The sequence below is a fragment of the Neoarius graeffei genome, chromosome 18 (genome assembly GCF_027579695.1).
Source record: "Neoarius graeffei isolate fNeoGra1 chromosome 18, fNeoGra1.pri, whole genome shotgun sequence".
NCBI lineage: Eukaryota > Metazoa > Chordata > Actinopteri > Siluriformes > Ariidae > Neoarius > Neoarius graeffei.
The window spans coordinates 25,253,325-25,273,761 of NC_083586.1; the positions used below are offsets into that span (position 1 = coordinate 25,253,325).

General features: G+C 48.0%; 1 protein-coding gene across 1 annotated transcript in view; it reads right to left on the bottom strand.

Moving 5' to 3' along the window:
- Window positions 1-5,144, bottom strand: part of LOC132866677 (FERM domain-containing protein 7) — a 129,643-nt gene extending 124,499 nt beyond the window's left edge. Inside the window, exon 1 of the mRNA XM_060899461.1 lies at window positions 4,983-5,144. Within this exon, the coding sequence (XP_060755444.1) occupies window positions 4,983-5,111 (129 nt within the window). The 5' untranslated portion in view covers window positions 5,112-5,144. The remainder of the gene's footprint in view (window positions 1-4,982) is intronic.
- Between the last annotated feature and the right edge of the window lie 15,293 nt (window positions 5,145-20,437).

The following is a 20,437-nucleotide window of genomic DNA, read 5'->3' on the forward strand; positions in this document are numbered from 1 at the left end:
GTTTATACCTAATTATTCAGATGTCACCAGCCCTTTAACCGATCTCACTAAAAAGGGGGCTCCATATCCGGTCCAGTGGATGAAGCAATGCCAACAGGCGTTCTCTAAGGTAAAAGCTGCACTGTGTGGGGGGCCACTTTTGCACTCCCCTGACTTCTCTCTCCCCTTTATTTTACAGACTGACACATAGGACAGAGGGCTGGGGGCCGTTTTGCCCCAGAAGGTGGAGGGTGAGGAGCACCCCATGCTGTACATCAGCCATGAACTCTTGATGTGTGAAAGCAAGTACAGCACCATCAAAAAAGAGTGCCTTGCCATCAAGTGGGCGGTCCTCACCCTCCGATACTACCTGCTGGGGCACCCTTTCACCCTCTGTTCGGACCATGCCCCTCCAGTGGCTCCACCGCATGAAGGATGCCAATGCACGGATCACCCATTGGTATCTCACCCTCCAACCATTTAAGTTCGAGGTGGTCCACAGGCTGGGGGCGCAGATGGTGGTGGCAGACTTCCTGTCCCATCGGGGGGGGTCTGCTTCAGGCCAGATGGCTCCCCAGCCTGAGTCATGCTTCTGTGCTCCACCCACATCAGGAACTGTTACAAATACATTTTTACATAACAGAATTTATGGCTTTCTGTTCGGCTGTGTGGGGACAAACAGGCAAGCAGTATGAAACAGTCCTGGCTGCCACTGGATTATGATTATGATTGTTATTTATTTATTTATTTATTTATTCATTCATTCATTCATACATGTTTGATGTTCAAAAGTAAGTAGGACCCACGCCCTACCAGTTCTGTGGTCCATGCTTGAGATAACAAAGCCTGTTTTCTCTTATCAGACCTTACTTCAGAGGGTATGGATGTGGTCCATTTTCATTTAAGTACACCTGACATCCATCAAAATTACCTATGCAATAAATTTGTTGAAAAAATCTGAGGTCATAGTCAAGTGTCTATGGGCAATGTGGAGATGTTCTGGCGGTCACTATGTACAGTGGGACAGGCTTGCAAGTCTCATGGCAAACGTGATGGCCTTAACAGTTACATCTGCCATTATAATAGTCTTGTTTTGAACTACAGTCAAGCCAGCCTCCACTTTGAAAAACACAGTCAAGCTAGCCCCTACATTGTTTTGTGGTATGTGTAGGCCTATAGACCCCTTGTGCATAATGTCACACATAACGTGATAATTGCACCTAAGGGTCAAACAGAGACCATCTTTCATGTAAGAAGGCTTAATCTTTCTTCAATATGGTTTATTTTTGTGTTGTTTTTGGTTGTTCAAATTGAGAAAAAGATAAAAGGTATATTACTGTCTCCCCACTCTAAAGAAAAATGTTAACAAAGAGAAGCAAATGCTTCAAGAACAATGAAGAAATGAGTGGTTAAAGAGAATATGACGAGAGGAGCTAAGCCTGAAAACTTCAGAGAAATTCCCGATTGTATTTAAAATGTATTTTTAAATAATAGAAAGTCAGAAGTGAGTATGGAAGAGTTTGCTTAAGAATCTCATTTTATTTTTTCTGCTCACATTCACGTTAGCTTCTTCATGAAAGTGTTTGATTTTCTTACAGGTGAAGCAGCTTCCTTATTCGACACGGAAAACCCAGATTGGTTTCAAACAACTTGGACATAACTCAGTAAAAAACCCAACAAGGAGTAACATGCGCGATATATCCTGAAAGAACAGAAAACATTAAGAGCAGAAAGAGCTGAAGCTTTGTTTCTGTTATCAGAGGAACCCAGTCCTGTGCAAAATGTCACCATGGAGCCAGAGTGTGGTAATGACTCTACAGATCGAGAGTGTTCCACACAAACGGACTGAACTTTACAACAGCTGCATGCATGTGAAATGGAAATCGACTAAGGCAGGAAAAACTATTTTGGATAAAATCGTTACTGTCCATTACACACTTATCAACCTGTGTGACTCAGTTGTGCCTTTTGAATGGAGAATAAATGAAGAGAGAACTGAACATTAACCGTTTATTGAAATTATTATTACAAGGGTGATTATAGTTACAGGGCGGCACGGTGGTGTAGTGGTTAGCACTGTCGCCTCACAGCAAGAAGGTCCTGGGTTTGAGCCCCAGGCCCGGCGAGGGCCTTTCTGTGTGGAGTTTGCATGTTCTCCCCGTGTCCGCGTGGGTTTCCTCCGGGTGCTCTGGTTTCCCCCACAGTCCAAAGACATGCAGGTTAGGTTAACTGGTGACTCTAAAATTGACCGTAGGTGTGAATGTGAGTGTGAATGGTTGTCTGTGTCTATGTGTCAGCCCTGTGATGACCTGGCGACTTGTCCAGGGTGTACCCCGCCTTTCGCCCGTAGTCAGCTGGGATAGGCTCCAGCTTGCCTGCGACCCTGTAGAACAGGATAAAGCGGCTAGAGATAATGAGATGAGATGAGATGAGAGCTGAAGCTTTGTTTCTGTTATCAGAGGAACCCAGTCCTGTGCAAAATGTCACCATGGAGCCAGAGTGTGGTAATGACTCTACAGTTCGAGAGTGTTCCACACAAACGGACTGAACTTTACAACAGCTGCATGCATGTGAAATGGAAATCGACTAAGGCAGGAAAAACTATTTTGGATAAAATTGTTACTGTCCATTACACACTTATCAACCTGTGTGACTCAGTTGTGCCTTTTGAATGGAGAATAAATGAAGAGAGAACTGAACATTAACCATTTATTGAAATTATTATTACAAGGGTGATTATAGTTACAGGGCGGCACGGTGGTGTAGTGGTTAGCGCTGTCGCCTCACAGCAAGAAGGTCCTGGGTTCGAGCCCCGGGCCCGGCGAGGGCCTTTCTGTGTGGAGTTTGCATGTTCTCCCCGTGTCCACGTGGGTTTCCTCCGGGTGCTCCGGTTTCCCCCACAGTCCAAAGACATGCAGGTTAGGTTAACTGGTGACTCTAAAATTGACCGTAGGTGTGAATGTGAGTGTGAATGGTTGTCTGTGTCTATGTGTCAGCCCTGTGATGACCTGGCGACTTGTCCAGGGTGTACCCCGCCTTTCGCCCGTAGTCAGCTGGGATAGGCTCCAGCTTGCCTGCAACCCTGTAGAAGGATAAAGCGGCTAGAGATAATGAGAATGAGATTATAGTTACTGTATGATTATAACTACAACTGGAAAGTGCTGATTCTGTTAGCATTTGTAATTATTGTACCATCCACTATTAGATAAAATTAAAATAAAATCTGGGCGGCATGGTGGTGTAGTGGTTAGCGCTGTCGCCTCACAGCAAGAAGGTCCGGGTTCGAGCCCCGTGGCCGGCAAGGGCCTTTCTGTGTGGAGTTTGCATGTTCTCCCCGTGTCCACGTGGGTTTCCTCCAGGTGCTCCGGTTTCCCCCACAGTCCAAAGACATGCAGGTTAGGTTAACTGGTGACTCTAAATTGACCGTAGGTGTGAATGTGAGTGTGAATGGTTGTCTGTGTCTATGTGTCAGCCCTGTGATGACCTGGCGACTTGTCCAGGGTGTACCCTGCCTTTCGCCCATAGTCAGCTGGGATAGGCTCCAGCTTGCCTGCAACCCTATAGAAGAGGATAAAGCGGCTAGAGATAATGAGATGAGAAAATAAAATCTCGCAATATTGTTTTAAAGTCTAGAGTAAGATATTTTATTATTTTACAAATAATAACACTTCAGATAGTTTTAACAATAATAAGCATCACTGTATAAATAATACATCTATAACTAGATGTCCGTGGAGTTGCTGAGACATGAAGGGATAGGAATACCATCTAGCCCACAGTTCAGGTTGGAGTCCTTTGAGAGTAAATGCTTTGGCTTTCACAACATTCTGTTCCCAAAAGCTGATGTCAGGAAAAAGTCTTTACACAAAGAAGGCTTTCTTGCTTTTGTAGGTTTTTTTTTTTAACTGTTCTTCCATGTTGGGACACTTTGGGAAAAAGAAGGTATATTCCAACATGTAGCTAATGCTAGGCCACAAATCTGCACCATCATTCCAGTCATTTTGAGAAATTTTGTATGGATCATAATCGTTAATAAACTCTAATTTCCACATACGTATATCTATCATTTGCTTCTTTCTGACAAAGATTATCCAAGTAATCTGGTAGTAGAGCTTTTTTAGCTGTAGTTTTCTTCAGACAACAGCAACAGATGCTGGACATCTTCGCTTGGCTTCAGTATGTGAACAGTATGGAAACAAAGTTCGCTTCTCCCCCAGGCATAGGGTAGCGACGGTTGCTTAGGTAAATGTGACATCAGTGCAAGGGGTCTATATGCTAAGCATTATGGTGAGAACATGTAAGAACTGTAATCAAAATAAAAGTGAACTTCTGGTGAAGGTGATTTCACATTTATACAGTCTGTCAATAATTAATGAATGAAAAAAACATGAATAGATAAAAATACATAAATAACTACATCAAAAAATAAATTATTATTATTATTATTATTAATAATAATAATAATAATAATAATAATAATAATAATAATAAACAACTCATTATCCTAAGAAAACGAGCTTTGTGATCTCGAGAGTATGAGATAAATTAACTCCTGAAAATGGCATTAAAAGTTATTGCAAACAGAAGGAAGAATATTAATTACAATAAGTTAAAATTAAATGTTGTGTAAGAAACAAAAGCCCACAACGAACGTTTTGCCACAACGTTCTTGGTCCCCTGTCCCGATCTGAATAGGCAGTGTATGGCATCTGGCAGTTAGAAATGAAGTGAGAAAGAATGGTGGAAATATTACAGCTGGGAGGATACAAAACCAGCTCAGAGGATATGAAAGAGGCTGGAGGCAGTTACTAAGACAAAGGAGCTTCAAACACTTTTGGAACTGGAAATTAAACAACTTAAATGAAAAGAATGGAAACTAACGAAAGAAAATTAAATTAAACAAGTGTATTTTATATCGTAAAGAATTTAATAAAGGCAAAATGCTTGCATTTGATGTAATAATATTTAAACACAAAATAGAAATACGTGGAATTATGTTTTACCTCGACCTCGAAAACTCGCTCGCTGTTATCTAAGAAGATGACTCGGAGGTGCAGAGTCGCCTCTCTGGCTTTGTGATGCTGTGCGCTGCTTTTGCCCTGCGCCTTTATCAACTCCGAGCTGTATGCCATCTTTCACTGTCCACTCAAAAACTCTGATCGACAGTCCATTTCTTGCCCGTTCGGGAAAGCTTTCATTTATAACGGGACGAAACTGTGATGTGAATCAAATCACATCTCCCGCGCGTGAGTCGCACTGTGCATCTTTTCCCTCGTAGTTACGTCACATTATCAGCCCTATAAACGAGTAGGCTACCCTACACTTCTTTTCTAGAGGGGTATATTAAATACACCACTGAAAATGACAAAAAAACCGCCTTTAAATAAAAGGTTAAAAGTCAGATTTCTTTATTGCATTGATATTGCACAGACAGTAAACTCTTATGTTTGCATCTCTGCTTTCAAGGACCACATTCTACATAGGGTGAATTGAGGTCCTGTTTACTAGGATCATTAGGTAAATTGGGACTGTTATACTTAGCTGCATTTATTTTCTAACCTAATCACTAAAATGCGTACTGTTGAGTGGAAGTGCCTGACAGAAATAGCATGGCTTAAGTGATGTAATATCATAGGAGATGCAGTTAAAATTACGTGGTTAAAGATGTTTATAATTTAATTATTTTCAACATGTATCAAATTACCAAATCATGCCTGGCACTTCTTGGCTATTGTATAGTCTTGAGTATTTGTATGGTACACCATGTAAAAATAGATAGATAGATAGATAGATAGATAGATAGATAGATAGATAGATAGATAGATAGATAGATAGATAGATAGATAGATAGATAGATAGATAGATAGATCTTTTAAATGAGGGCGGCACGGTGGTGTAGTGGTTAGCACTGTCACCTCACAGTAAGAAGGTCCTGGGTTCGAGCCCAGTGGCCGGGAAGGGCTTTTCTGTGTGGAGTTTGCATGTTCTCCCTGTGTCTGTGTGGGTTTCCACCGGGTGCTCAGGTTTCCCCCACAGTCCAAAGACATGCAGGTTAGGCTAATTGGTGGCTCTTGACCGTAGGTGTGAATGGTTGTCTGTGTCTATGTGTCAGCCCTGCAATAACCTGGCGACTTGTCCAGGGTGTACCCCGCCTTTCGCCCGTAGTCAGCTGGGATAGGCTCCAGCTTGCCTGCGACCCTGTAGAACAGGATAAATGGCTACAGATAATGGATGGATCTTTTAAAATGTATGCAAAAATTGGCCAGCCGATCAGGGCCTTTCTGTGTGGATTTGCATATTCTCCCCATGCTTGCGTGGGTTTTCTCCGGGCGCTCCGATTTCTTCCCAGTCCAAAGCCATGAAAATTAGGTCAGCTGGTTACCTACATGGCAACATGGAGAGAGAGAGAGAGAGAGAGAGAGAGATGAAAAATAATAAGGATAATAAATCTCTCTTTTGGGACAAATTATTTAGGGTATACAGTAGTTTTTTTTTTATTTAAAGGTATTTATTCAAGAAATGTCTACTGATTTAATTGCATGTAAAATTGAAATTAAAAGTTTGCACATGATGGTTTTTCACCATTACTTTGGAATGTAGACAGTATTTTATACAGACATAGATGTTTCAATAAAAATAACTGGACTGTTTTGTATTACTACTTACAAGTGTTTCAATGTTTCAAGAATGCCCCACCCTTTCATTTTTTAAACAATATTCCCCTGACGGCGGCACGGTGGTGTAGTGGTTAGCACTGTCACCTCATAGCAAGAAGGTCCTGGGTTTGAGCCCAGCAGCCGCCGAGGGCCTTTTTGTGTGGAGTTTGCATGTTCTCCCCGTGTCTGTCTGGGTTTCCTCCGGGTGCTCTGGTTTCCCCCCCACAGTCCAAAGACATGCAGGTTAAGCTAATTGGTGGCTCTAAATTGACCGTAGGTGTGAATGTGTGTGTGAAAGGTTGTTTGTCTCTGTGTCAGCCCTGTGATAACCTGACGACTTACTGTATCCAGGGTGTACCCTGCCTCTCGCCCATGGTCAGCTGGGATAGGCTCCAGCTTGCCTGCGACCCTGTAGAACAGGATAAGCAGCTACAGATAATGGATGGATGGAATATTCCCCTGTAAATTTCACTGACATTTTTTCCAGCATAGCAAACCTTTTACTCAGAAAGGCTAAGGCAAGAGAGACATGCAGAGTGTAGCCATTAGGCATGTTAAAGAATAGCGGTACAAAAAAATAAAATAAAATCTAGGCCTGCAATGGACACACACTTGGCTCTAATCCAGATTATATCTCAGCCCATCTATGTCTCCTCAAGCTAGAGAAATAATCATCAAACAACCATGGATGAGAAGAGAGAAGTAATTCCAGTTAATTGGGGCAATCTTGGGGCAATTCTAAAATACAATAAGTAGAAAGAGAAAGTAGATATAATGTATGCAAAAAACACCCCCACAACAATGGTTCAATGATGCAGTCATGGGTTTTATGGGCACTGAATGATGTTTTTATGAAGTATTTTAATAATCAGAGAAATAAGCTGGATAATGTAGAATGTTACTTAGATTACTTGACATGCAAAGATTTTTACATCGTACTGTGATTCTATAAGTTTCGGTATTGACGCTGATGTTTATTTATTTGTTTAATTAAATTTTGTGTTATGCTGCCACTGCAAGAAATACATTCTAAAATATTACTTACCTTTTTGTAGTGGTATTCTACTGTGTTTATTGCTTAATCTGTTCAAAATGAATTTTCGAAAACATTATGTATTTGAAAAATACTGAAGTTTCTAAGGCTATGTTTACATTAGACCGTATCTGTCTCGTTTTCTTCGCGGATGCACTGTCCGTTTACATTAAACCGCCTGGAAACGCCGGGAAACGGGAATCCGCCAGCGTCCACGTATTCAATCCAGATCGTGTCAGCTCCGGTGCTGTGTAAACATTCAGAATACGCAGATACGCTGTGCTGAGCTCTAGCTGGCGTCTCATTGGACAACGTCACTGTGACATCCACCTTCCTGATTCGCTGGCGTTGGTCATGTGACGCGACTGCTGAAAAACGGCGCGGACTTCCGCCTTGTATCACCTTTCATTAAAGAGTATAAAAGTATGAAAATACTGCAAATACTGATGCAAATACTGCCCATTGTGTAGTTATGATTGTCTTTAGGCTTGCCATCCTTCCACTTGTAAGTGATATGCGCTGGGATCACACACACAGCGGCTCAGTCCCGAATCACAGCTTGTTCACTTCACTCGCGTGCTCTGTGAGCTGCGTAAGGCCGGAGTGCGCACCCTCCAGAGGGCACTCACTGTTCAGGGCGGAGTGATTTGGAGCGCAGGATGCCTGCGGAGCCGAGCATATCCGTGTATTGGTATTGCTGTGTGCACGCAAATCGTGTATTGGTGTTGCTGTGTGCACACTAATCGTTTTAAAAACGTTAATCTGATGATCCGCTGATACGGTCTAATGTAAACATGGGCTAAACCTGCCTGATTCATCCTGATGAATTCCAACCACTAGTTGGAATTCTCATAATCTGAAAAGCACTGACTGCTGCTGAGGATAGCCCCATATTGGCAGCCAAAAGATCAGTGGGATTACTGTGGATGGTACCATTTAGAAACCATAAAGATGGCTTAGGACTACAATTGCTACAAACAGATTTGCACTCATGTCTTCATCATTAAACAGTTGAAAACTTCAATAAAATAGACTTCAGGGTAAAACTACATTATAAATCCAAATAAGGTCAGAGTACTCAAAACTTTTGTCATAACCAATTACCTAAGAAAATGTAAGTACCTGTAATATATTTAATATTTTTTATTTAAAAATAGATTTTCAGACAACTCATTTTTTGTTTATTATTTAATAAATTGAGTTTTTTAATTTATATGTGATCCTCCGTTACAAAACCAGTTACATGGGTTAATTTTTACTTCCACCAACTTTGCTGGAGGAGGTTATGTTTTCGCCTCCGTTTGTTTGTCTGTTCTTAATGTAACTCAAAATGTACTGAATGGATTTTGATGAAATTTTGAGGATAGGTGGGCCACGGGACAAGAAAGTACTGATTAGATTTTGATGCAAATCTGGATAGGTATGTGGATCCAGGATCCAGATGTGTATGCGGGTCCAGGACTTTTTTGCTTTTTCCAATGTAACTCAAAAAGGAAGTTGGGCCATGAGCCAAGAAACAATTGACTAGATTTTGAGTAGAAAAATTGACTTGATTATGAACTCCTTAGTAATGAATATCACAACAAAAAAAGAGATTAAAATTAAATTTAGGGCACATATTTATTATCGTTTCACAAATGTATACACCAAACTTTTTCACTATACTTTGTTAGGAACATTTTATTAACATATTTATAAAATGTAGACCTTTTTAAGGATTTTTCCCTCTTTGGATCCTCCATGTATTTTCCCCCTCAGTCTACAGTTCAAAAAGTTAAAAAACTCTAAAGTTCCTTGAAAATGTTGTCTATAGTTCATGTATAACAACTTTGGTTGAAACAGGGGGGTCTGTTGTTGTTACACCTGAGCCTCTGCCATGGCCACGGCCCAGCCATACCCATGACCATGCCCACTTCTTTGGCCACAAGCACGTAATCACTCACATCCACCACCTCGACTCTGTCCTTCATCCTCTGACCCAACTGGAGGCAACATATCTGGTTTAGGGCACATTATATCCTTGTAGGGCTAAGGAACAAAGGCTTAGGTGTTTTTGTAGAGATACTGTTGCCTAGCTAGCGGTTGTCCAGGTGAGGGAATTGTGACTGGATGACCAGTTGGATCATTTCTTTGGGTACAAAAAGGTTCCATCAGGCACGATCTGGCATGGGCAGCTGAAAAAAGAGGAGTTCATTGAGCTATAGGAAACAAATACAGCAAAATATATTAGATTTAAATTTCATTAAATTTAGTGTAGTCTGTCAAGTGCAGCCAGTGTAGGCACTCAGCATGACAACCCATGCTTGTCAATTTAAAATAAAAGGGCAGGAAAAAGAAAGGTCTATCTGTGTCTGTACACATTAATTACATGTTAGTTCTTTGTCAAAATCTTGGGATTGAATGTGACTGAAACTTCTTGTTCTGGTTTATGGTTGCTGACTTTTTTTCATGTGCCTTCAGTGCTATGCATTATCCACACAGTGCATATAAATGTAATGATGTAATGTTAGGCTTCTGTAAGACTTTGGAATATACAGTCATACTCATGAAATTTATGGTGATTCTCATTGTGTGCATGATGCCCCTCACAATAACAGCTTCCACAACACACTACAGAAAGGTAATCAAAACTTCCCACAAGATATAGAAAACATGACTCAACTACACTTTGAAGCTTTCTCCCATTGGCATCGGCAGCATATCCACCACAAGCAGCACTTTCCACGACAAACTCGAAATCTGTCTTTTTCAGGTCAAAGTCATCCTCTAATTCATCTTCATTGTTATTTATATCAGTTATAAGATCCTCTTCCCAGGGTTGGGCAAATAAATCCATTGCAATTTAAGTTTAAGAGCTTTGCAATTTCTCCTGCTATGTTTCATACAGGAATGGATTTTTACTAGTCTTTGCAAGGGGTGCCAATAATTGTGGAGGACACTGTATATTGATAGTTAATGGTGTAATCATTTCTCTTGTCCATAGTGGCTGTGGCATGACCCTCTTCTAATGTGACATTCACATTACATTTAGATTCAATAAAAGCTACAGTATAATGAGGCTTCAACCTCAGGACTGGAGACCAGAGGTTTAAGCTGAGATACATGAAAGGTAGGGTGAGCACGTCGCATGGTGAGTGGTAATGCCAGTCTAACAGAACATGGGTTGATTACGTTCTTGATGAGAAAGGGTCCAAGGAACTTGGGTGCTAGCTTGTGAGAGACAGTCCTAAGTGGCAGGTGGCACGTGGAGAGCATAACTCGTTGACCTACTCGGTAGGTGGGTGCCTTGGAGCGACGTTTGTCAGCCTGCCTCTTGGATGCGAGTGTGGAGCGAATGAGTCTTCTCCGGGCCAATGCCCACGTCTTCCTGCAGCGACATATAAAGAGCTGGGCTGAGGGTACGGCGACCTCCTCCTCTTGGCTGGGGAACAGTGGTGGTTGGTAACCTAGTGAGCACTGGAATGGAGAGAGATGTGTGGCAGAGGAAGGGAGAGTGCTATGGGCATATTTGATCCAGGGTAGGTACTTGCTCCAAGAACTGGCATCCCTGGACACCATGCACCTGAGTGCAACCTCCAAAGCCTGGTTCGCCCATTCTGCCTGGCTGTTGGTCTGTGGGTGGAAGCCTGAGGAGAGACTACAGGTGGCCCCGATGAGTTTGCAGAAGAATCTCCAGAACTGTGCAGTGAACCAAGGACCCCGGTCAGAAACAATGCCGGTAGGCAGACCATGTAGGCGGAAAACGTGGTGGACAAGTAGTTCTGCAGTCTCTTTGGCTGATGGGAGCTTGGGCAGAGGAATTAAATGGACGGTCTTAGAAAAATGGTCAATAACAGTGAGGATGCATATGTTGCCACCTGAGTTGGGGAGTCCTGTGACGAAGTCCAGGGCGATGTGACACCAAGGTTGATGTGGAGTCGGGAGAGATTTTAGCAAGCTGGCAGGGGGTCGATTGGCTGTCTTGTTCCGGGAGCATGTGTCGCAGGCTGCCACGAACTCCTGGACGTCCTCCTTGATGGATGGCCACCAAAAGTGCTGCTGGATGAGTGCCAGGGTTCGGGCGGCTCCCGGATGACAGGCCAGCTTGGAGCCATGATCCCACTGCAGCACCTGGGTTCACACAGGACAGGGAGCAAACAGATAGTTAGGAGGAGTGTTGTTGGGGTTACCTTCACCAAGGTCCTGCTCCAGGGCCTTCTGCATGAGCATCTCAACCTCTAGAATGGTGGCTCCCACCAGGCAGCATGAAGGAAGGATGGTCGCGGGTGGCTTGGACTCCTCTTGGTGGTAAGAGAACATCCTGGACAGGGCGTCGGTGTGGCAGCGGGGCGTGGTCAAGCGCCGGTCTGTGACAGGAGGGCGGAGTCAGGGAAGGTGAGTGGCAGAATCACTACACCTGACGGCAATTAACCTGTGTTTGTGTGTCTTCCCAGTAACCGCGCCCTATTTAAGGAGGCAGAGGGAGAGCAGAGGGAGAGCTTCCCCAGACGAGACGACAGTGTGTGTGTCTGTCTCTGTCTCTGATTGCTATTTGAATTGTCTACTGGAAAGTGCGGCAATAAAGCCTCCGTTGAACCCTGATCTCTGTCCTGCCGTCCTCTGTGCTCCACCCACCCATAGGGAACTTACTACAGTGGTGCCGAAACCCGGGACAGTGGAGCACCAACCCAGCAGCCCCATGGAATCCTCCCCGTTCGCCGACCTGGTCCACGCCCTCGCCACAGCTCAGCAAAGCCAGCACCAGGCGCTCGTCACACTCCGAAAGGAACAAGAGTGGCGCTTCGAAGCCCTGGTGCTGGCCCAGCAGGAAGATCACGAGGCGTTCTGGCATTTCCTCGCGTCGGCGGGGTCCACCAGCGCTCCGGCCGCGGGCCCGTCCCCCCTCACTGTCACCAAGATGGGCCCGCAGGACGATGGAGCAGTGCGCGGCGCGCCTCCTCCCCCTGCTAATGGGAGAGGCACAGCTGGCCGCGCTACAGCTCCCCGCCGACCGCCGGCTGGCCTACACGGACCTCCGCCGGGCCGTCCTCCAGCGCGTGGGGCGCACACGGGAACAACAGCGCCAGCGCTTCTGCGCGCTGCGTTTGGAGGAAGTCGGCCGGCCGTTCGCGTTCGGCCAGCAGCTCCGGGACGCCTGCTGGCGGTGGTTGAGGGCCAACGATCGCGACGCCGAGGGAATCACCGACCAGGTGGTACTGGAACAGTTCATCGCCCGCCTACCAGCAGGAACCGCGGAGTGGGTCCAGTGCCACCGCCTGGCGTCGCTGGATCAGGCAGTCGGGCTGGCGGAGGTTCATTTGGCAGCTGTTCCGGCGGCAGGACAGCCGAAGATGCCAACCCTTCTCTCCTCTTCTCTCTCTCTCTCTCTCTCTCTCTCTCTCCCCTTCCTTCTGTGTCCCGTCCTCGCCCCATTCCCCCACCGCGGAGATGGGGGCCGGCTCCACCCCAGCCGGCCCGCCGCACCCGTGGTGCCCTCCCGTTTCTCCCTTCTGTGTCTGTCTCTCCCCCCCCTCAGGTGAGTGAGCCCCAGAGCACCGGTGCAGAGGGAAAGCCCGGGCCGGTTTGCTGGCGCTGCGGGGAGCCGGGCCACCTGTAACAACAATGCACGGCAATGGAAGTGGGCGCGGTGGTACGGATCCCCGACGCGCCAGAGGCCGCCCTCGATCGGGCCGGAGCGTATCGCATACCGGTGAGTGTCCAAGGGGCTACATATCAGGCGTTGGTGGATTCTGGTTGCAATCAGACCTCGATCCGCCAAAGCCTGGTTCAAGACGAGGCATTGGGGGGAGCACAGGGGGTGAAGGTGTTGTGTGTGCACAGGGATGTTCACAGCTACCCTTTGGTGTCAGTCCACATATTTTTCAGAGGGGAAAAATCTATAGTGAAGGCGGCGGTTAATCCTCGCCTTACCCACTCTTTAATTTTGGGGACTGATTGGCCGGGATTTCGGGGTTTAATGACGCGCCTAGTAAAGAGTGGGTCCTGCCATTTGACAGGGGGAGGTCCCGGTGTCGCTTTGGCGGGAGCAGCTGTCGCAGAGCCATCTACGTCATCTTCGCGTCAGAGTGAGGAGCCGCCGGCTCCTCCTCTCTCTATTGGGGAATCCCTCGCGGATTTCCCATTAGAACAATCGTGAGACGAGACTCTGCGGCATGCGTTTGACCAAGTGAGAGTAATCGATGGTCAAATGCTCCAGCCGAACGCCACCCCATCCTTCCCCTACTTCGCAGTTATGAAGGATAGATTATACCGAGTGATGCAGGACACTCAAACTAAAGAGCGAGTCACACAGCTGTTAATTCCGAAGAGCTGCCGGGAATTGGTATTCCAGGCGGCTCACTTTAATCCCATGGCTGGACACTTAGAGCAGGATAAAACACTAGCCCGAATAATGGCCTGATTCTATTGGCCGGGGATTCACGGCGATGTCCATAGGTGGTGTACGGCATGCCGCGAATGCCAGTTAGTAAATCCAGCAGCCATTCCAAAAGCACCTTTGCGCCCTCTTCCGTTAATCGAGACCCCGTTCGAGAGAATTGGGATGGATCTCGTTGGGCCATTAGATTGGTCAGCACGAGGGTACCGCTTTATATTAGTTCTGGTGGACTATGCAACGCGATACCTGGAAGCAGTGCCTCTGCGCAATATCTCAGCACACAGTATTGTGGAGGCACTCTTCCGCGTCATCTCCTGAGTTGGAATCCCGAAAGAGATTCTGACTGATCAAGGCACCTCGTTTATGTCACGTACACTGAACGAACTGTATGGGCTGTTGGGGATTAAGCCGATCCGCACCAGTGTGTATCACCCACAAACGGACGGTTTAGTAGAACGGTTCAACCGCACCCTCAAAAATATTATTAAAAAATTCATGAGTGAGGACGCACGTAATTGGGATAAGTGGCTCGAACCCTTGCTGTTCTCAGTGCGAGAGGTCCCCCAAGCCTCCACGGGGTTCTCCCCGTTCGAATTATTATATGGGCGTAAGCCACACGGCATCCTAGATGTGCTGCGGGAAAATTGGGAGGAGGGACCTTCACAAAGCAAAAACGAAATTCAGTACGTTATGGACCTGCACGCAAAACTCCACACGCTCACCCACCTAACTCAGGAGAATTTGCGGCAGGCCCAGGAACGGCAAGCCCGCCTGTACAACAAGGGTACGTGCCTTAGAGAGCTCACTCTGGGAGATAAGGTACTCGTACTGTTGCCCACGTCGAGCTCCAAATTGATCGCCAAGTGGCAAGGACCCTTTGAGGTCATACGGCGAGTCAGGGATGTCGACTATGAGGTGAGGCGAACGGACAGGGGTGGGGCGCTACAGATTTACCACCTCAATCTGCTTAAACTCTGGAACGAGGAGGTCCCCGTGGCATTAGTGTCGGTAGTTCCGGAAAAGGCGGAGCTGGGGCCGGAGGTTCAAAAAGGGACATTGGCATCACGTACCTCTCTGGTCCCCTGTGGAGACCACCTCTCCCCGACCCAACTCATGGAGGTCGGACAGTTGCAGACCGAGTTTTCGGATGTGTTCTCGCCCCTGCCCGGTCGCACTAACCTCATAGAGCACCACATAGAGACGCCCCCGGGGGTGGTAGTGCGTAGCTGCCCTTACAGGCTACCCGAACACAAAAAAAAGGTGGTTCGGGAAGAACTTCAGACCATGCTCGAAATGGGCATCGTCGAGGAGTCCCACAGTGACTGGAGCAGCCCGGTGGTCTTGGTACCCAAGGCCGACGGCTCGGTCCGGTTCTGTGTGGACTATAGAAAAGTCAACGCGGTGTCTAAATTCGACGCGTACCCAATGCCTCGTATTGACGAGCTGCTCAATCAACTAGGCACGGCTCGCTTTTATTCGACACTGGATTTGACGAAGGGATATTGGCAGATCCCCTTGACTCCATTATCCTGGGAAAAAATGGCCTTTTCCACACCGTTCAGCTTGCACCAATTCGTCACACTTCCTTTTGGGCTGTTTGGGGTGCCTGCTACGTTTCAGCGGCTGATGGACAGGGTCCTCCGCCCCCACGCCACCTATGCGGCCACATACCTGGATGATATAATAATTTATAGTAACAACTGGCAGCGGCACTTACAACACCTGAGGGCTGTCCTTAGGTCGCTGAGGCGAGCGGGTCTCACTGCCAACCCGAAGAAGTGTACGATTGGGCGGGTGGAAGTACGGTATCTGGGCTTCCACTTGGGCAACGGGCAGGTGCATCCCCAAATTAACAAGACAGGAGCAATTGTGGCCTGCCCAAGGCCCAAGACCAAAAAGGGGTGAGACAGTTCCTGGGGCTGGCTGGCTACTATCGTAGGTTTATACCTAATTATTCGGACGTCACCAGCCCACTGACTGATCTCACTAAAAAGGGGGCACCAGATCCGGTCCAGTGGACGGAGCAGTGCCAGCGGGCTTTCTCTGAGGTAAAGGCTGCACTGTGTGGGGGGCCACTATTACACTCCTCTGACTTTTCTCTCCCTTTTGTGTTGCAGACCGACGTGTCGGACAGAGGGCTGGGGGCAGTGTTGTCCCAGGAGGTGGAGGGGAGGACCGCCCCATCCTGTACATCAGCAGGAAGCTGTTGGTGCGTGAGGGGCGCTACAGCACCATAGAAAAAGAATGTCCGGCGATCAAGTGGGCGGTCCTTGCCCTCCGTTACTACCTGCTGGGGCGCCCTTTCACCCTCTGTTTGGACCACGCGCCCCTCCAGTGGCTCCACCGCATGAAAGATGCCAACGTGCGGATCACCCGTTGGTATCTGGCACTCCAACCCTTCAATTTCAAGGTGGTCCACAGGCCGGGGGCGCAGATGGTCATGGCAGACTTCCTCTCCCGTCAAGGGGGGGGGAGTCGGCTGCAGGCCGGATGGCTGCCCGGCCTGAGTCGGGCGGTGGGGGTATGTGGCAGCGGGGGCATGGTCAAGCGCCGGTCTGTGACAGGAGGGTGGAGTCAGGGAAGGTGAGTGGCAGAATCACTACACCTGACGGCAATTAACCTGTGTTTGTGTGTCTTCCCAGTAACCGCGCTCTATTTAAGGAGGCAGAGAGAGAGCAGAGGGAGAGCTTCCCCGGACGAGACTACAGTGTGTGTGTCTGTCTCTGATTGCTATTTGAATTGTCTACTGGAAAGTGCGGCAATAAAGCCTCCGTTGAACCCTGATCTCTGTCCTGCCGTCCTCTGTGCTCCACCCACCCATAGGGAACTTACTACAGTCGGGTTTGCCATTCTTGGAGCCTGGGCGGTAGGAGAGCATGAAGTTGAGCCGGGAGAAAAAGAGAGACCAACGGGCTTGACGGGAATTAAGGCGTTTGGCAGACTTGAGGTACTCCAGATTCTTATGGTCAGTCTAGACTAGGAAGGGGAGCTCCGACCCCTTGAGCCAGTGCCTCCATTCCTCCAAGGCTAGTTTAACAGCCAGTAGTTCTTGGTCGCCGATGTCGTAATTCCATTCAGCTGGAGATAGCCAGCAGGAGAAGGAGCATGGGTGGACCTTGTCGTCACTGGCCCTCTGGGATAGTATAGCTCTGACCCCTGACTCGGAAGTGTCAACCTCGACAATAAACTGCTTGGTTGGATTGGGTATGGTGAGAACGGGTGCTGTGGTAAACCTGTGCTTGAGCATGGAAAAGGCTTTATCTGCTTTCCCTCCCCCCCACTTGAACTTGGTCTTGGTCAAGGTCAGGGCTGAGAGAGGTCCGGCCACCCTGCTTTAGTCGCGGATGAAGCGCCTGTAGAAGTTGGTGAACCCCAGGAAGCGCTGGAGCTCTCGTCTCGAAGATGGGGTGGGCCAGTCAGCGATTGCCCCCAGCTTGAGGGGGTCCATCTGGATCTTTGCTGGAGAGATGATGAACCCCAGGAATGAGACAGAGCCTTGGTGAAACTCGCTCTTCTCTGCCTTAACGAACAGCTTGTTCTCTAGCAGGCATTGAAGAACCTGCCGGACGTGACCCCGATGTTCCTCCAGGGAGCAAGAGAAAATCAAGATGTCGTCCAGGTAAATGAAGACAAGACAAAGGTGTTAAGAAAGTCTCTCAAGACATCATTAACTAACACCCGGAATACCGCAGGTGCATTCGTCAGGCCAAAAGGGACTATGAGGTACTCATAGTGGCCTGTGGTGGTGTTGAAGGCCATCTTCCACTCGTCCCCTTCCCTGATCCTAACTAGGTGATAGGTGTTGCATAGGTCCAGTTTAGTAAACACCTTAGCTCCCTGGAGTAGTTCGAAGGCTGTGGTCATGAGCAGTAGTGGGTAGCGGTTCTTGACCGTGATGGCGTTGAGACCTCGATAGTCAATGCAGTGACAGAGTGACTTGTCCTTCTTTTCGATGAAGAACCCTCCCCCTGCTGGAGAGGAGGAAGGGCGGATGATCCCAGCTGCCAGTGACTCCGTGATGTACTTTTCCATGGCCTGTCATTCGTCGGGTGAGAGAGAGTAGAGACGTCCCTTGGGTGACACTGTCCCAGGCAGGAGATTGATCCTGCAATTGTAAGGCCTGTGAGGAGGGAGGGACACTGCTCGGGTTTTACTAAAAACTGGCTTGAGGTCCAGATATTCTGGAGGCATGTGAGAGAGATCAGGAAACTCACTGGCTGAGGTGGTTTGGTGGGAGGTAGAGTGGAGTTCAAGCAGGAGGCCAGGCAGGAAGGACTCCAGCCTAAGATGGTGTGATCAGTCCAGTTTAGGTGGGGGTTGTGCTGCATCAACCAGGGTAGTCCAAGAATAACGGGAACGTGAGGGTTGTTCATGACGTGAAGTTGTATCATTTCGAAGTGACTGCTTGAAATCCTTAGGGTGAGCGGGGTGGTGAGGTGAGTGATGGTGGTCAAACCAGTGCCATTGAGTGTCAGGACGGTGAGAGGGACCTCGAGGGCGAGTAATGGGATTCCGAGATCCTTGGCGGTGGCGGAGCAGATCAGGTTCCTGTCCACCCCCGAGTCGACGAGTGCCTGAAGATGGTGATGCCGGTTGTTGTGTGTGATGATAACTGGGAGCAGGGGACTGGTTCCAAGCATTGCCCACCAGGGCCCCTTGATTAACTGGTGGGCTCATCCTTTTTAGCAGACAGGCTCGGCAGATGTGTCTTTGCTGACCGCAGTAGAAGCAAGCCCCAGTGTTCTGCCGGCACAGTCGTTCCTTGGCTGACACCCGTAACCGATCTACCTGCATGGGTTTGACAGACGAGGCGGGAGGTGGAGAGAAGTTGAAGCTGAGGCGGCTCTTCTCTCTCCTCTGTTGTAGGACCCGAACGTTGATACAATTGGCGAGGTCCATGAGAGTGGCGAGGTCCGACAGCAGTTCCCGAGATACCATTTCGTCCTTGATGACGTCAGACAAGCCATGTAGGGACACGTCGACCTGGGCACTCTCATTCCAGTCGCATGACGCCACCAACGTCCAGAACTCGATGGCATAGTCCAAGGTAGATCAGGGCCCCTGCCACAGCTCCATGAGCTCCCTAGCTGATTCCCGACCAGACAGAGAGTGGTCAAATGTTCACCTAATTTCCTCAGAGAACGCCTTGAAGTTGAAACAAAAGGACGCGTTAGCGTGCCAGACCGCTGTTCCCCATTCCCTGGCCTTGCCAGTGAGGAGCGTGATGACATAAGCTACCCGGGAGCATTCTGTGGGAAAAGCCATAGGTTATAACTCCAAGATCAGTGAACACTGAGACAGAAAATATCTGCAGGTACCTGGTTCCCTGCTGTAGGGCTGAGGCGAAGGAAATCTTGGTTCGTGGTGAGCGGCGGGGGCGGGAGGTGAAGAAGGCGCCTGGGCAGGGGTAGGCACGGCTTGGGAGTGCTGGAGTTGTGTGGCTAGAAGGTTGAGTGAGTTGGACAGGGTGGCCAGGTTCTGGGTGATCTGCTTCAGTTCCTGTTGGTGGGTCCCAAGGAGGCCTCCTTGCTGCTGCATAGCCGTTCTCAGATGGTTCAGTTCTGCTGGATCCATGTTGGCCAGAACGTACTGTTAAGGATGGTGAGGTGTGGTGAGTAGGATCCAAGAGCAGAACACAGACCATTAAATCTAATAATAAAAAAGATTTAATAGGAGTAAAAACCAAAAATAATCCAGAAAAAACTAGGGACAAAAAACAAGGCAGGCAAGGACAAAAAAAATGCTAGCATAAAAAATAGTCCAGACAAAAAAAAACTTGAGACAAAAACATAACACAAAAAACAGGAAAAAAGACAAAAACCTAGTGCATAGAACTGACAAGAAACAGCCAAAACAGAGAGCAAAACTCCAAGAAGCAATAATGGCACTGAGACGATGTGAAAAACCAATGAGACGTTCTGGCAAGGTCCCCTTCTAAGAACAGCCTTTTTATTGAGGTATTTCACCTGACGTCACAGGGTCACGTGACGCCCCGGTGTCTGCCATTTTGGACGGCAAGCTAGCTAATGTCAACAACAGTAGCTGGTATGTTACTGTAGCAATGTTTACGTTCAGTCATTTGGATGACTGTTAAAACCTTTCAGTCTCAAGTTTTTTCTTTACTGGATTTACTAGTTTACTGAGCCAGCCAGCCCCGGAGCGCTAGCTAGCTAGTGCCAGCCAGCCAGCCCGCCCCGGAGCGCTAGCTAGCTAGCGCCAGCCAGCCAGCCAGCCCCGGAGCGCTAGCTAGCTAGCGCCAGCCAGCCAGCCCGCCCCGGAGCGCTAGCTAGCTAGCGCCAGCCAGCCAGCCCGCCCCGGAGCGCTAGCTAGCTAGCGCCAGCCAGCCAGCCCGCCCCGGAGCGCTAGCTATCCAGCGCCAGCCAGCCAGCCAGC